This window comes from Pteropus vampyrus, unplaced genomic scaffold, assembly GCF_000151845.1.
Source record: "Pteropus vampyrus isolate Shadow unplaced genomic scaffold, Pvam_2.0 Scaffold11, whole genome shotgun sequence".
NCBI lineage: Eukaryota > Metazoa > Chordata > Mammalia > Chiroptera > Pteropodidae > Pteropus > Pteropus vampyrus.
The window spans coordinates 2,073,772-2,092,292 of NW_011888792.1; the positions used below are offsets into that span (position 1 = coordinate 2,073,772).

An 18,521-nucleotide genomic window follows, 5' to 3' on the forward strand; every position below is an offset into this window, starting at 1 on the left:
CAGCCACAATGGTCTTATGGCCTTTTTTTCAGTTCATACAGCTAAATGTTGTCTTCAACATCAGGGCATTTGCATATGTTGTTTCCTCTTTCAGCAGCAATTCCTCTAGCCACCACCACCACCTTCTTCCACTTACCCTCTCTTCTCTCTTGGCTCATCTCAGTCATCATTCTCTTCAAAAAACCTTCCCTGACCTTTCCAGCTAATCCCCACTCTTATGAGCTCTTACGCATCCCCCCCTCTTTTTTTTTTGATTCACAGTTTTAGTTTTATCTTTATTTGTGTGATCTTTGATTATCTGACCCACTACATCTCAAGCTACTTTGGGCAAAGACTGATTTTTTTAATCCTAATTCCTGAATATGGGTGCTCAGTAAATATTAATCGATTGAATGAAGAGATGAATAAACTTAACTTGGCTGATTTATTCCACATTCACAGTCATTATTATCAACAGAATATTTTTAGGTAACAAAATGATTGTCCTGTTTATACTTTCGTCTGTTATTTATTAGCATTTCACTGCTCCCCATTTTCATTTAAACGGTATTGTAGACTATTTTGTGGGTATGAAATCGTATTTCATGTTGGTTATAATTTGCATTTCCCTGATTAATAATGAAGTCCAACATTTTCCATATGTATATTAAACTTTCTTGTTACTTCTTAATAAAATGTCTGTGGTATTTGCTTCAAATGTTACTTCTCTCCCATTCTTTTTATCCTTTACTTCTGGAACTCTGACTATGCTTATTAGGCCTCTGACTCCATTCCTTATGTCTCCTAACCTCTCTTATACAGTTGCCATTCCTTTGCCTATCCATATGCATTCTTGGTAACTCCTCCAGATCTATATTCCATTTCACTGTCTCATGTGCTGTTTAATTTATTCATTGAGTTTTAAATTTTAAATTAATTATTATATATTCTTTTTGTTTAGAAATTCTTTGTCAAATTTCTTGGTCAGATCTCTGAGGTAATTTTCTTGTTCCTGCAAAATACTTTTGATACTATTAATATATTTTATTTCTTAAAATGTATTAACATTCTTACTTCATATTCTTTATATAATAAATCCAATATCTGTAGTCTTTGTGGACCTTATCCTATTGCTTGGTGCTTCTTCTGGATTTTGGTGACTTATTAATTTTTATCTTTTATAATTTTTGACTAGGAGCGCATATTCCTTGGTTCTTTGTGGGAATTCTTGAGGCTGGGTTTAAAGTCACCTGTGCACAGAGGATGTGCGTTTGTGGCTATAGATCATCTGGGGGTACTACAACAGAACACCATTTTACACTTGGTCTATTTCAGGCCAAACGAGTAATGTGAATTCTGACACCAAATCTGCCTGAGAATGTGCTTCTGACTGAATTCTCAAAGGGAACTAGTTTTTTTTCATTTCACCTACTGTGAAGGCTAAGACAGGAAAGCATCCCTTCCAATGGTTTTCAAGGGTTGGCATTTTTCCAGTTGACTCACTTTGTGTATCATCTTTGGGGGGTTGCACCTCCAGGTAAGGTTCTCTGGTCCAACTTTCTACCTAACATGGGCCCCTGGCTTGGCCTCCTGAGTCTTTGCAGGCACATTAAAATATAAGCTGAAGGTCTTTTAGCACTAACAGGAGTCTCCCAAGCAAATGTCAGCTCTTGTGTCTCCTTGCACTGCTACACTTGTGTTTTCTAATTATTTCTAGACGTCAAGATTTTCTCTTATTTTTCTGCCTGCTGAGATGTGTTTGCAAAGATGTTTGTCAATATTTTATCTAGAAATTTAGTTTTATCCAGACGCTGAGTCCATCATATTGCTGTAATCAGAACTGGATTGCTTCCTGAAGTGATCTTTAAAAAGCCTATGAAATTGTAAATTCCTTCCAACTTCTCTCTTTTTAATTACAGATTTTGTTAGCTGATATTCTATAAACATCCAAAACTAGTATTGATTGACGTATTTTTAGGTTAATTTTTCTTATTCAAATGGTACTTTTTTTGTTCAAAATAAATTAATATAAACTATCTTTAAAAAAGAAAAAAAGAAGGCTGAGTATTGTTTGAATGTTGTGCTACTAGTATGTGCTGTGTGTGTGTGTGTGTAACAGTGGTTGTCTCTGAGAATGGGAATTGGGTAACTGGGAGACACAGATGGAAAAACTTACCTTCTAACTTAGTGCTCTCTTATACCATTTGAATTTTTCACCCTGAATTTTTCACACTATTTATTTTAAAATTATTTTTTTAAAATTATAAAATAAAAAATTAATAGAGGGCCTTATAATGTTAGAGACATTGTAAACACTCATACACCTTGTTTGTGAGGGATAACTTTAAAGAAAAATCTACTCGATTTCTATGAAAACATACATGGCATACACCAGGACACACAGAGATGGGTGCAAGGGCAGGTCATGTGTATGTAAGCATTAGCCATGACGTGCATGCAGAAATATACTGATTATAGGGGACTCTGGGGCAGAAACATGCCCATTTGCAAGTAATTGTCAATCAGTGGAGAAAGAGGGCTCTCCCACATTCAGAGACCAATTCAGGCTCACTATTTTGGCTACGAACACAAGTTAGGTACAGTAAACAGGCCTCATCCTTTCTTCAGGCTTCCAAACGAGGCCATACCCATCTAGTGGTCAATTTCAATCCTTGTACTTTGGATGTTCATTAAGTATTGTGTCATCATCCTTCTCGGACAATTTTACATTCATTCCACATTTTCAGGTCATTCTCGCCCTAGTTTTGTTTTGTTTTGTTTTGTTTTTCTCATAACCAAAAAGGATCAACACAGGATCAACAATGCTTATAAAGGTTTGATTTCTAAATAAAAATTATAATTAAAATGCTCAATATCTTAAGAAAGAAGTTTTTCCCTACATGCCAAGTTTTCACATAACAATGGTACAAGAGAACATTCCAAAAAAGTCTTGCTTTTACATAATCGAATCTCATCTTCCCTTTTCTTCTAAAAGAGTATCATTTGGATTCAACTTTCTCACTGTTCTAATGATATGGCTTTCAATCATATAGCATCTTGAAAAAGATTCTGATCTTTTATGTCTGATACTACAATCAATATAGAACCTTGTTTTTTCTAAAAACACAGTTCAATAACAAAGATGACCTAGCCTTCTTCCTTTAGAACATACTATCCCATCCAAAACAAATTCCATCAGATCCACGGGTGAACAAACCACCTACTCTACAGCAACTTCAAGTTTCAGTACTTTGCTCTTACATGCTTAAGAAAAATTGTTTTTATGTTCTGTAGTACCTTGGTAGCATAAAAGCTACTAAAATTTCTAAAAAGGAGATCAAATCGATAAAGTTAGGTTGAAAAGTTGTTTTGTGCAAAGGAATGTAGAATAATTTATTTTAGAGCAGACTAGATGAAACAGATGATAAAAACAGACTTTAAAAAATCTATAATTCTAAATTGAACCAGACATATACATCTGATCTGCCCAACTTCCTAACAAACTGAAACTAAAGTCAACAGCAATCATTCTACCTCTGTATTTGAATGACTGTAGCATGTGCCTGTTACTAATTAATTCAGAATATCTCTAGTATGCAAAGTACTATTGGTGTTATGGAGATGAGTACAGCTAATTATTTGCTACTTGCACAACACCAAGAAAAGCCAGTGCAACCAAGTTCACTTGGCTCACGTGGGGAGTGAAGGAGGCTTAGATAACCAGGCCTAGCTACACTTCCCAGTAGACTGACACTCGTGAGAAAGGCTAGAGTTAACAGAGAACACTGTAAATTTCCTCCTAGACAAAGAGATAACAATTCTGGGGTTTTTTAAAGTACAAGTTTGATACCAATTATCTCTTTCTCTTTTAATCAATCTCTCTCTCTAATGATTTTTATTGATTAAACTTGATCAGCCTGCAACCATGACCAATATTGTCTATCTTGAAAAATATGCCCCTTGGATCTTGAGGGTCCCTTCTAGTTCCGGACTTTCTTCTCCCCCTCACAGCCAAGTTTCTTGAAAGGACGGTCTTCAACTGTTGCTCCAATCCTTCAATAGCACTTTCTGCATGCCTGACACTGTTCTCAGTGATCTATGTTAACTCATTTAATCTTCACATAAACCTATCGAATAAGTACCTTTATTATTCCCATTTAATAGTTTGTTTTGTTTGTTTTTAACCTTGCCTTAGGGAGCTGAGAAGAACAGAGCAATATCAGTGGTTTGAGTATGGGAAACGAGCTAGGATAAAAAAATAAAAGGAGCAACTTCCTGCTGGCCAGGGACCACTGGTGACAAGAGAAAGTACATGAACCAATGAGTAGGCCAATGTCTAGCGATCCCACCTTATGTGTAAGTAAGCCATAGGAGGAAGCAGCTATCTTGGCTATGGGCACCTTAGTGGTGAGTGGAAAGACAGAAAAGCTCCTGCTTCCCATAGGAAGAGGCAGGCCCCACCTGTGATGGCTCATGTGCAGGAAAACACTCTGAAAAAATTGAGGTCCTGTCAAATGCCAGTGCTACGCGGGACACTTCCCATTGGTTTGAATGACACTTAGAGATATAATTCGATGCCTTAGTTTCCCCCCAAAAGAAGGTTTTGAAATAGCTAAGTTGTTCTGAGAGCTTTGATATCCATCACCATCTGCATCTACCGCAAAGGATGACATTCAGACTGTCAGGGGCTAGGAGGCTGGTGGCTCTGCTTCATTCGTTATCCACTGCATCCTAATAAACGCCCTTTAACAAAGCCTGCTGTCAAAAGTGTATAATTTACCAGGTGAATATAACACAGAGATGATAGTAAGCTCTTGCCTATCCCATTATTCCTCTAATACGGGGTCATCAGAATCTCTCTCTTTCTATACCCTATTTATTGCACTCATGCTTCCACTAACCACACTCTTGCCAAAGTCACCAGTGACGTCCCTATTCCCAATTCAGTGGACAGTTTTTATTCCTCATGTCCTGGAACATAGCTGACCACTCATTTCTTCATATAACTCTACTCCCTTGACTTATGACACCACTCTTTCCGGTTCTCCCTTACTCCTCTGACCAGTCCCTCCAGGTCTTCTTTGTAGATTCATCCTCCTCCCCTGATTATCTCTTAGACAGCCAAGTTCTCCAGGTTCCATCCTTGACCCACCACCCTTGTGTCCCCAAGCGCCCTCCCTGGGTGACTGAAGGTACTATCTGCATTTGAATTACCATCTGTAAACTGTTGTCTCTCAAACTTAGTCTCCCCAGCCCCGGTCTCATTCTTTTGGTTGTTCCACAGGCTTGTCAGATGAAACTGAACTCATCATCTACCTCAACAAAACTGCCCCACCCCACTCTTCATATTCTATATGTAAGTGCATAATACAACCATTAATTAATTGCTCAAACCAGAAACCTGAGCGGTATCCTAGACTCCTTCTTCCTCACCCCTCTCCCCATGTCAGTGACCGTGTTCTGATGATTTTAACTCTTGTATATATTTTTTTCCTCTTTCCCTCCTCTCTCTCCCCACTATCATTGCCTGGTGCATCCAACTCTCACCTCTTGCCTGGTCTCTATCCCTCTAGTCTCACCCAGAGTGACCATATTAAGAGCAAACCTAATCATGCATCAACCCTGCTCAAAATCTTTCGCTGGCTCTCAGCAATTACAGAAAAAAGGTCAAGCTTCTTAGCATGGCCTAAGGGAGCCTCCGTGATACTGTTCTATCTTTTCATGTCTCGCCTCCTTCTACCTTGAATTTTCTCTCTAGTAACGCTCTAGTTGTCATGGGTTAACTATCTGATTACTTTAGCAAAAAGCATCTAAAATATATTTTAGTAATGAGACCATCTTTATCTGTTTATTTTTTTGAATTCTTACAAGAGATTATTTAAGCCAAACTGAAAACATATGCCAGGGAGCAAGATCTCAAATGTTCCCTAGACCATCTTTACAAAAGGAGACTCACTCTTCTTAGCACAGTGAATAAATGATAAAGTCTTCATTTCCTTAAAAATAACTTGGTAATGAGCATTGTCTTTAAAGGTCAGCAATGAGTAGAAACCTTTGAAAAACTCTTTACCAACACAGAGGTTGTCTATGGGGTGGTCCCAGGACGGTGACGATGCCACATGGGCAGGATAATAAAGCCCACAGGTGTTAGTCACCCCTGCCTCTGCCTTTCCTCTTGCCTCTGGCCTTTGCATGCACTCTTCCTCATCCTCCTCTTTTCACTTTCTTATCCTGAACCCTCTGTCTTCTCCTTTCCTTCCTCTTTTTCCTGTGTCTGCCTTGGAGCCACTGGGAGGGGGTTGGATTTTCTGTGAGCCTCCTTGTCCTCCTGTCAGTGGTGAGAGAGATGGGCTGGGGCTGGATCGCTCTATTTCCTCCCCTCACCCACTTTGCTCTCCACCACAGGTAACCTCCGCTGGGGCTGCAGGAGATGGAGTCAGACAGGAAGTGATGGGCCAGGTGGACCTCCTTTGCCTGCCATTATGGCCCCATGAGGCCATAAAGAGCCCTCTGGAATTATCTGCCAGAGAACAAGGAAACCTTGGCTCATCAAACACAGTGTTACTGTGGAAAAGCTTGGAAACAGGAATAGAACCTTATTGCTTCCATGCATATCCTCTGTGATCTTTAGCAAGGTTCTTCGCTATTCAGAGTTTCAGTTTCCTCCGCTGTTGAGATTATATGCAGCTCATATGAAATAACAGACAAGAAAGTGCTTAGTAAACTGTGAAGCACCAGATCTATATATGGCATTGTCATTCCTTTGTTCGTCTATTATCACTGAGGGCACACTTACTAGAACTGCCTGGTCCCTGTCACCCTTCTTTCACATCTCCTCTCCTGGAGATCCTCTGATTTAAAGAGGTCTCAGGTGTCAGCAGTTATATTCTGAATGGCTGGCCCCTTCCTTCTCCAGCCACTGGGTTTATCGGAAAAGATATCTAGTGTCACCAGGACCGAACTATAATAAAAGGTGAAAATAAGGAGCATTCCTTCACTTATCACAGTCATATAATTAAAGTTCCTATAAGTAGATTTACTGACCATCAAACTTGCTACTTTCCTTTATCAGGTTTTTAATGGTATCTTCATGTTGTAATCGAACTTTTATTCCCTCAGAAGCCAGATTAAGTTCCACATGATCTCGTTCAGTTAGAAGTGCGACTGGTTTTAAATGAACCTAGAGAAAGAAAAAAACATTTATCTTTCATTGCCTTCTTAAATTATAAAAGCACACATGAGTTTTGCAAAAACAAATGATGTGCTACATTGTTTTCTAACTCAAATAAATAAAATATTTATGGTAAATTTTTTTGAGTAAATTTTTTTCTTAAAATATTTTTTAAACTAAAAAAATCAAGACAGACAATTCTTTCTGCATAGAATAAAATATGTCCTTTAGAAAATTTTCCAACTATTAATTTTCTCTGATTTTTAAAATTTTCAAAAGAACTACAAAATAAGATTTTCTTCAAATTAATGAATGCAGAGATAGATTTTGATGCCACTGAATTCTTATCAAGAAATATTTTCTACCTTTTGCAAAATTAAAACACTAAAGAAAGGGAATAAAGTTGTTCTAGAGAAAGCCAGCAAGTACTAAGAGATAGTCCCAATTTGAAACTTTCATCACATGGTGAAAACATCTAATAAGCGAACAGAAAGAATCAACGTGTCAGAATTAAGCTTTTTCTGTTTTTTTTTTTGGGAGTCTGCCACTTTGTTTTATTAACCTAGACATGATTTTCGCTTGTTTACTTTTTTATTTTCTTATTATTTTTTCAAATTTTATTTTATTAGTTTCAAGTATGCAGTACATTGCTCAGACATTTATATAGTTTATAAAATGATCCCCTAATTGCTCTTTCTCTCCTCTGGCTCTCCACCTAGCCATTACATTAATGCTGACTGCATTCTCTATCCTGTGACCATCTATCAACTACTAATTTGTACTTCTTTAACCCATCACCCCATTCTCCCAGCCCTCCAACAACCCTCCCCGCTGGCCACCACCAGATTGTCCTCTATATTTGTGAGTCTGCTTTTGATTAGTTTGTTCTTTTTGTTGTACTTCTGGGTATTTATCCAAAGAAAACCAAAACAATAATTTGTAAAGATCTATGCACCCCTATGTTCATGGCAGCAAAATTCACAATAGCCAAAATATGGAAGCAACCTAAATGTCCATCAACAAACAGTTGGATAAAGAAATTATGGTTCATATATACAATGGAATATTACTCAGCCATTAAAAAAAAATGAAATCCTACCATTTGCAATGACATGGATGGACCTAGAGGTTATTATGCTGAGTGAAATAAGTCAGACAGAGAAAGATAAATACAATGCGATTTTACTTATATGTGGAATCTAAAGAACAAAATGAACAAACAGAATCAGAATCAGAATTAAGCTTTAACTGACCTCCAGAAATCTGGAAATATGATGCAATAGAACCAAGGGCTCAAGCTCCTTCAGAAACACCTATCTGTTAACCTATGCGGATAAGGAAGAGACACCTTGTGGCTGGACTGGAGTAGTTCAATGCTTTTTTCCAGGACACCTAAAGACTGGTGCTAACCCTTGGCCAAGATAAGGATGAAATAGCGAATGCTTTATAATATGCTGCTTCAAGTCTATAATGCCCCTGGTCCACTGTGTCTAATTTGTTTAGAAATGTATAGACTGATAGCTTGCACTGGTTTATCTGCTTACACACTCTTGTTTTAGTTGCGTGACCAACGGGATAGAAAGACCACCTGGTAAACTAATGCTTTGGCTCTCCAATCCGCAGATAAATTATATTTTATATGACTGAAAGGTACCTGAGAGTGATGCCTGGAAGTCTTAAACCTTCCTGATGTTTGCTTGTGCTTTTTTCTCCATTAATGGACATCTGGTCTGTCCAAAACACCCATGGAGACATCTGGTCCATGCCAAAATGTCTTTGATATTTGGTCCTGTCCAAAACATCTATACTTAGAAAATGTCCCTGGGTTCAAAGAGTCTATAATTTAGACTTTTGATTTATAGGGTTACTACATTAAAAATACTATCATGTTTTATTGATCCAATAATTGTGTCATAGTAGAATTGCCAATAATAACCCTCTTGCCTCAGTACCTGGCTGGTCATGGCACATGTGAAGGACCAAATATCAAGGACCTTTTGGCATGGACCAAATGTTTCAGTGGACATTTTGGAAAGGACCAAACATCCTGCAAGATGTTTTTCCAGCTGTACTATTCCCTTTAACTTGATCAGGCTTTGCAGAAGCATACTCTATGGAGTCTTGTGAGTCCTTCAATGATCTGGCCTGTGCAACGACTGAACTAAGCCTAGTTAATCATTGTTCATCTTGTCCTGGAACAAATTCACTTTGGACCGAGATTCAGGTAGGCCTGTCCCTTCAAACCAACCATGGATATTTTATGGCTCTCTTCATGATGTGTTGAACAAGTATGTTCAGCTGTATGAACTTGTTCAACTGAATAAGAATGTTACCAACTGGAAAATAAATTAGTCTGGGAAACGTGCTTTACAATAAAGGTTACCTAAGCCAAGCAATTAAAGCAGCACCATAAGGCCCCTGGCTTCCTAGAAGTGCTTTCAGGAAAACATTCTTCAGTCTCAGCAGAGACCGAAGTGTGACTATGATATTCTTACAGGAGTGAGAAGTCTAATGCTAGAGGGGGAAAATGATGGCCCTCATTTTCCCCTTTAAGTGAAGGAACAGGATGGTGAGGTGGACTCCTTTCTGTCACTTGCTCTCAGATGTGGAAACTCTGTATCCACCTCCACATTTTCTCATTCCCAAGAGTTTGGAGATTTCTGAGGACTCCAGGAAAAACAGAATAGTTGACAAACCTCTCAACATCTTAAATTCCAGTGATCCCTGGGATGCTTTGTCAGAGTACAGAGTCCAAGTTCTTATACTAGCGATTCTAATATAGTAAGTCTGGGATGCAGCCCAGAAAACAGCATTTTAAATAATAAAATAGTTTATGTGAATTTCAGTTTGAAAAACAATACCTTTAGGCAATGTAATTTGCCTGCGGCCTGTTTAATCTTGGGCAGAAAGTGGGAGAACTGTCCCAGTGCACAAAACTCTGCAGGGACACCTGCCACCAGACACCATGGTCGGTGAACTTAGTCCATTTCTGTGTCTCCTTGCTCAAGTGAGGCATAGCTGGTGAGTATGGCACTGTTGTCACCTCTGTTGGATCCAGTGAACACATTGCTTTATCCTGCCTCCAAAGTTTGAGGCCATCTAAGGAAGAACATTTTGGCAGAGTGAGAAGCAATTCTTGTTGCTTCAAAGCAGAGCTAGGAGAAGTCACTGTGCCCATCTCTGGAGCAATCTTTCCAGTGAAAGATTTAAATCCTAAATTGAATTATTACACTAAAAAATACTTAGACTAAATGTGGACCCTCTCTCAGGCAACCTGACCCTAAAAAGGAAAGCCAAGAAATTATAATAAATAAATCTCCAGAAGACTACAAAGAAGCTGCCTTGGGCCAATGGCCAGGCAAGCCCACAAGGCATGCACATCAAGCTAACATATTTCTTTTAAGGGTGTTTTTACCTTATATGCCCTGAAGCTCATTGTCAAACTTCAATAACTCAGCGACTTTGACATTCTTATTCAGGTATAAAATAATACTTGAAACATAACATGAAACTGTTTAATTGCTCTTGCTTTTAAAAAATTAACTCGATTTGGAGTTATAGAACCATGAAAGAACTAACTCAGTAAGCAATATATTTTTCAAAAGTGATATGACCTTCGGATCACTTAAAACACTATTTTTTCCTCTTTCACAAACTCCTTTTCTCTAAAATACTTAATGCTATGATATTACCAGAGTTGTAACTCTTATGATAAATATTGATGAAAAACAAATCTTGGGAAAGCATAACTCATGGTAAGATGAATGTCCTTTTTTCAATAATAATTCTGATGCAATTATTAATATGTCCTTGAATTACATGCTAGATACCTTGTCACACAGAAAATTTACCTTTTCTTCTCCAACAGGTTTGGCTACAAATGTAGAGAAGGCCACACTAACAAGTTTCTCAATACCAGTGAATATGTCTTGTACTATGACTTTGATGCTGATCTAAAATGAAAAGAAAATAAACTTTCAGCCTCAGATAACATAAGATTATAGCATTCAAAATTCAGTTATGCACTTCACCATTCTTTTCTTTGCGTTGTGAATGAAACTAGCATTTTAAATTTATTTTAAAGTAATACTGTTAATACTGTTCTTTTAATAATGTTCTATAAAATTGGAAAAATAACTTCTGATTATAAAAAATATATACTTAGGATGGAAAAGTTGGTAAATATAAACATAAATAATAAAAATGGAATCTAACTATGTAGAGTATATATTATCAATTATCAGTAATCCCACCACCGAGATTAATAATTACTAACATTTAGTGAATTTTTTCCAGTTATGTATATGATATCATATATATAAATATGAAATCTATATTATTTATTCCTATATAAAATATGAAACATGTACGTGTGTACATGAACATAAAATTGTACTGTATTTACAGCTTTATAATTTTTTTAAAATTTGGCATTATGTGATAAGCATTTTCTAATTTCATTATTAGCACCAAGAGGCAGAAGTAAGGAAAGGGGCCTCTTACCTCCATGCTTATGCTGAATGCTCTAGTAACTTTCATTTTGATGGTTATAACTTGTCTAACTCTAGTAAAAAAAAAAAAAAACTCAGTAATCATAGAACACCTCATTTTATACTTGAAGATTTAGTTAAACACGTGCACAATAGTGCAGTTTCACCTTATCATGTTGATAACATTTGTGTGTGAAAAATCCAGGTTGATGAAAACAGAAAAAGACGGCACTAAAAACAGATGTCAATCGTTGTGAACCACACATATGTTAACTGACTACCTCTATTTAAACAGAAAAGAGCCTTGGCAAAGATCGTGTTAAAAATGACTTCCAAATCTGCAACAGATACTTTGACTATGGCGCAGCTGCTTCCTTAAGGAATGTTAAAACAAACACATAAGCAAACCTATACAACTGCTATTTATTTTTAAATGTTAGTTAACAAGTAAATGAATAAACATACAAACAATCAAGCCCTAAAATTGATCAGCTTCACCAGATTTACACAGGCTCTCAACGCTGCTTGAAGATCCATTACTGAGTCATGACCAGTCTGGCATTAAGCTAAGACCTGAGATTACAATGATGAACAAGACATGGTTGATGATATCTAGGAGTTTTCACTTGGGACACCAGCATGTCAACAGATGAAGTGCAACATTATAAAATTTTCTGAAAAGAAGGATCAAATATTGTAAAGGCACCCAGAAGAAATGACTAATTTGAAAAGTCAAGAAAGGGGTCACAGAAGAAGTGATATTTGATATGGGTCTTCAAGGATTAGAATTTTGCCAGGCATAGAAGTTTGGGGTTTCATCCTTCATTTGCTTCGCAGCCACTCCCATCTAGCTGTTGCCTCCACATTTTACTCTGATCTCTCCAGTCACTTCCTCACAACCAAATCCAACATCTCATTCATTGAACAGCATCAACCTCTTTCTTCAGGAAACTTTCTCTCTCTTTGGTTTCCAAACTACTGTTCTCTCCTCATTCTCAATTTCCTTCACCGATTTCTCTTCTTTAATCTATCCCTTAAATGTAGACATCTCCTAAATTTCTGCCCTTTGTTCTATTCTTTTCTCATTTTACCCTCTTCCTGGAAAACCTAGTTTTCTTTTACTATTCTATCATCTTTAGAGAGATGACTCTCAAATCTACATCTTTAGCCTGTATCTCATTCTTGAAACTCAGAGGCACACTTTCAAACTTCTCTCAGCAGATTCAACTAATAGTTATGGAGGCTCTACTAGGCTCTGTTAGCTGCTTCTACATACATTACTTAATTTAACTTAATCCCCAAGTTTAGCACATGCAAGCCCAAACCAATTTTCTTTTCCCTTATATTTGTTCCTCCTAGACTTCTTAAGTCTGTTTAGTAAGGTTTCTAGCCGAGATTTACAATAACAACACTAGCCAGCAATAGTACTTTATACTCAGATACTACCAAAAGTTTATGCTTCTCTGCCTGTCAGAGGAGGGGAAGCATCTGCTACTTTTCTTTGTCCCTTTGTGAACTCTGCCATGCCTTTAAAAGTAGGGGAATTCTCCACCAAACCAAACTCCAGACATCGAATTGTCAAATGAATGAAATGACCGATCCCAATTAAATAAAACCAATTTCACAGCATGACATTAAAGGCCTACTGTTACTCAACCTCAGTCTCCAGCAGGGGCATCATCTCTCTGTAAACCAGGTTTTTCCTGAGCACTCTCTGCTCCTTCCCACCTTAGTGCTGAGGCTCTTACCTGTACCTTGTCTTGTGAAGTCCTTTTCCTATTCACCAGATGAAAATCTATATCTCATTTAAGGCCCACATTAAATGCTACCTCTATTATAAAACTATCATTGATTCTCCAGTCAAAATGTACATTTTAACTACCTCATAGAACTGAGTTTAATATCTCATCCTAAGCATGCGTGCTATCATACTTTCTATTCTGATGATTATATATTTGTTTGACTTCTCATCAGACTGAGTGACTGCCACCCTCTGGAAGTGTGCCATAATCATTCACATACCCTATTAAACCTAGAAGAGTGCCTTTTGTGTAAGCAATAAATATTTGTAAACTAAAAAATATCTAATAGGGTTTATAATCAAATTATATGGCTTTCTATACGTAACTCATTTTTTTTCATGGTACAGGTTGCATACAAAAAAATACAAGAAGTTCTCTTGATTTTAGTGCCCACAAATCCTTTCTGATAATACAAACAAAATGGTACAAAATGGCAAAACCAAATTTCAGTGAGGAGGGTACAAGATTAATATACAGAATTTACAATTGGAAAGTCCATAATAGATATTTTACTACATTGTACTGTCGGCATTTCCAAATTTAATAATTGTGCTTTAATCTATTCTCAAATAAGTTTGAATTTACAATTATTTGTGATTTTACTGAGATGCAAATACATGTCTTTTTTTTTTACTTCAGGGGAAAAAATCACATAGCTAGTGTGTGAACAGAGTCAACAGACTTTTGTTTGCATCTATAAGATTCTAGAATGTTAAGGACTTTTACAGAGACACTGCAATTACCTGTGAGAACGAGCATCAGGAGATGTTCAATAACAGTAGCTGATCACAAACACAGAGTGATGGGTTGCAGAAAGCACTGGATTAAGTATAAAAAGGTCCAGTTTGTAAGTGTCCTCTGACCCAAGCTGGCTCTGGGCATTATGCCTCAGTTTCTCTTTGGTAAAAAGAGAAGACTGGGCTGAGCTATAAAGGTTTCTCCATGTCTATGATTCTAAATCCTGCCAAAAATTTCTTTGGTCAGGTTTGAAGTAATTTCTTTATGCATGTGGTTTTATTTAACTTAATTTTGTTTGTATATAAATAGATAAATGCCAAATAAATAAGTGTAAGCAGTTAAGATTGGAGAAATTAACTGGGCATTTCAGTGGACAAGATTACTTAGGGTTTGAACACTGGTGGCAACTACCTCATGGTCCTCAAGTACCAGTCCAGGACAGAAACAGATGACTTTAAGTCTTCCTTTTTCTTGTAAGTTATGTTCATGTCTTTGAGAATCGAGATATACAGGGGAATAAAACCAAAGAGATACTAAATATTAAAATCAAAGACATTAAATAAAACCATATAATCTTAATTTATTAAAGGTTAACATAAACTCTTTAAAAAACTCATAATTCCTAATTCTGTCCACTGAAAAGGCTTAGAAATAATGACCAACTCTGGACCAATGAGCACCTTTCCTGTCCAGACTGTGATCTTTACTTACTATTTCTTTTGAAGAAATTTCTAAGTTTGTGTGAGGAAATGTAAAAGATGAGTTCATCTTGTCATACCAGAAAGCAAAGGAGTTATTGAAGATGTCTAACTTTGGGGTTATGCCCAAAGGACTTAGCAACTACACTAAAGAAGTTCCCCTTGTCCAGAGAGACGGGGCAGTTTTAAGCATCCATAAGAATAATCACATCAGAATTAAAATGTACCAAATACATAAAAATCCATGGGCTCATTATGATACTAAATAAAGGAAAAGAATTAAGCCTATTTCCTGGACAAAGTTTACCTCAGGGTAACCGAGTAATTGGCTAAAAGGTCTACATAGTATTTTAGAAAATAAATGAAGAAGAAATACAGAATGAGCATATTACCATCTTACCAATATCTAATGAAATAATGATTCTAGGTAATTATCATTAGATATTATGCTCTTGAAAGGAAGTAGTTTTACCAAAATATCAAAACTTCATTAGATCAATTTTTAAACGTAATATCAATTTACAAGAAATACAAAGGACAAGTGAACATGCTAAATAGGGATACAATGAACAAATACATATGTGGTAAATTCTATAGGGCAAATGACCAGGTTTGTTTAAAAAATAAATTGTAAAAGAAAAGGAAGGGAAAATTATATGTTAAAAGACATTTCAATCATGCAGGATCCAGATTCAATAAAACAATTGTTTAAATGAAAAAAATATTTTTTGAGACATTGGGAATAATAATTTCTGTTAATGGTATTGTGATTAAGTTATATGTTTTCTAAAAGAGCCCTTATCTTTTAGAAATATATGCTGAAATAGTCACAGATAATGCCTGGGATTAGCATGAAAATATTCCAGGTGTCTGTGGGAGTCTAGAGGGATATTGCTAAAACAAAAGTGTCCATGAGTTAATTGTTGTCATAGGTGATAGGTCCTTGGAGATACACAGTACCATTCTCTCATATTCTGTGTATGTTTGAAATATTTGTGTATCTTGAAATTTTCTACAATGAGACGGTAAAGCACATACATACTCCCATACATAAAAAGGTTTTAATAATTTAATATCTCTCCTCAGATGAATTAATGTTTACCCAACAACCTAATGATGAAATTCACCATCACAGAGATACTTATTATTATTAATTATTCTTCTAATAGAGGAAGAAGCCATTAAGAATCAGCTTTAAGAAATCTTGCTATGCTTTATACATCTAAGAATGTATCTAATGCTCAGAGCTATTTCTCAACGAAATCAGGACTGAATTTACAGTTAACAATATTTACTAAAAGTAGGCCTTGGCAATTATTTTTATTACTGATTTATATTGGGTGAAATCTTATTTATTTTATTAATGAATTAGTTACGACTTTGAATGAATAAGCTTACATGTTGCAAATGAACCTATACACCTAGGAGAAAGGCATGATAGAGCAATGCCACTTACCTAGCTGTCTCCTCAAATTGTATGTCATCCACTGAGGCTGTAATACAGGAAACCCCAGTATGTTTTCAGCTTCGAAAAATAGATAAAAGTGTGCTGCATTAGTAATGTTTAAATATTTTGATATAGGGGAGAAAGAATGAAACTTAAGCGGATTTATTTTAATAACTCCTCCTCTCATTCAATGTTAAGACCACTGTACTCACACTTCTGGATAATTTGAATCATAACAGTTCCTTGGCTCTATAAGTTATAGTTCTGCTGCATGGGAATTACTGTACTTTCTTCTAAGTTTTAATTTACATTAACCTTGATTTGAAATTCAATACCAATACCCAGCATATCTCATTATTTAAACAGCAATTTTAGTACGTTGATAACAACTTTAAATATTTTGTCAGGTACTGCCTTCCTTTTGCTTTACAAACAATGCATTAAAGCCGTATCCATTATCTCACATAACCAGTAGCTGAATGTTTTTAAACCAATTAGCCAATGTAAGCACTAAACAGTGTGAGACACCCTGAGATCACGAACACCAAATCAGAGAGGAACTTCTCTGGACATCAGAGACTCAGAGATGAGCATATAGTAGGTATTTGGTCAATGTCTATTATTTATTATTACCAAATTCACCATGCATTAATCATGTTGGAGGGGGAAGAGTATTGATTGAGTATAGCACAGAGAGAATAGGGAAGCGTTCCAAGTATTTCCATGTTCTATGTCTACATTTAATTTGTTGAGACATTTATTTTGATTGTTGGTTTTACTTTATATAAAAATATCAGAATTTACTCTTTTTTGGGAAACATTTTTATATGTGCTTCTGCAAGAAATTGATTTTGGGGAACGGCCAGTTGATTTTGGGGAATCCCAAATAGATTTCATTGATTTTTTAAGAACTTTTAACTTCATTTTAATTTTTGAGACTTCACTCATGGTTCCACATTATGAAAAAGAGAGAAATAGTGAATTATACTGAATTTGTATTCTTTGTGTGTAGCGGGTTACTTTAGCTGCAACAGGTATTGATAGTCTCAGGTAAAGAGAAGTAAGAAAATATTCCAGAGAACATTTAAAACACTCCTATGATCTAATTCTGTAGAAAATTGGACATTCTGACTTTATTAGTTGGAAGTAACTAACTATTCTTCCAAATATGCATGTATTATAAACTGAGTTACCAGAAAGCTAACCATAGCAGAACTCTGTGTGAATGGAGTGGAGGATGCCCTTCCCAGAGATAAAGTTAAGCGAGAGGAAGGGTATACAAAGGTATCAGATTCTAGAAATACTCAAAGTGGGCTCAATTTAATTTAGTATATTAGACATATGTTCTCACTGATTTCCAGAGATTGAGCTGAATCAGTCCTATCTTTTAACATTAACATCTTTTAACAAGTCTATTCAATGGTAGTTAGAGATCCAGACATAGTCAGTGCCCTTACGGAGCTTAAGATTGCCAGAGAACTACTGGACCTTGCAGATATATCCTGTTAAACACTGACTAAAGGGTACCTAAACGGACATTCATTCCAGTTACCTGACACGAGGGAATGGGCCATTGAGCTGATCAAATTACTCTTGTTAATAAAGTGTTAAACCATGTACACCAACATGAGTTACCAATTTTAAGATTTAAATGATAACTAAATTGCAATAACCAATAAAAGACTAAGTTTTCATTGTATATATTGGGTATCATGTATATATAGCACTATACTAGATTGCATTTGGGATCAAGGAGAAACATAATCATAATAACAGTTACCATTTATTAAGCATTTATTATTGGCTAGGCGCTGAGCTAAGTATTTATGTATGTCCATTACATGAGGTTGGTACTATTATTAGTTCCATTTTTCAAATGAGGAAATTTAGTCTTAGATTAAATACATTGTTCTAAATAGTGATTTTGATTACGGAAGCAATAGGAACTCTCAGAGAAGGCCACTCAAGGAATGCTCTCTAAAGAAGTCCTTGACTACATATGGGCTTCAAAGGCTCGACAGCCACAGTTTGTATTATAGATTTTCAAGGACCATTAAATTGAAAATAAAAAAATTAAAATATGGAGAACCAACATAGGGCCACAGTTTTTACATGTGATTATGCTTTTATTTTTACAAGTGTGTCTGATATGAATTCAATAGGACCAACTTGCCTTGGCTCTTAATTTTGATTGTT

General features: G+C 36.1%; 1 protein-coding gene across 1 annotated transcript in view; it reads right to left on the minus strand.

The window, feature by feature from the left end:
• ACOT12 (acyl-CoA thioesterase 12) overlaps positions 1 to 18,521 on the minus strand; it is a 42,086-nt gene that overhangs the window by 14,628 nt on the left and 8,937 nt on the right. Inside the window, 5 exon segments of the mRNA XM_011378929.1 lie at positions 6,364 to 6,499; positions 7,024 to 7,159; positions 11,002 to 11,103; positions 11,654 to 11,714; positions 16,335 to 16,400. Of these exon segments, the coding sequence (XP_011377231.1) occupies positions 6,364 to 6,499; positions 7,024 to 7,159; positions 11,002 to 11,103; positions 11,654 to 11,714; positions 16,335 to 16,400 (501 nt within the window).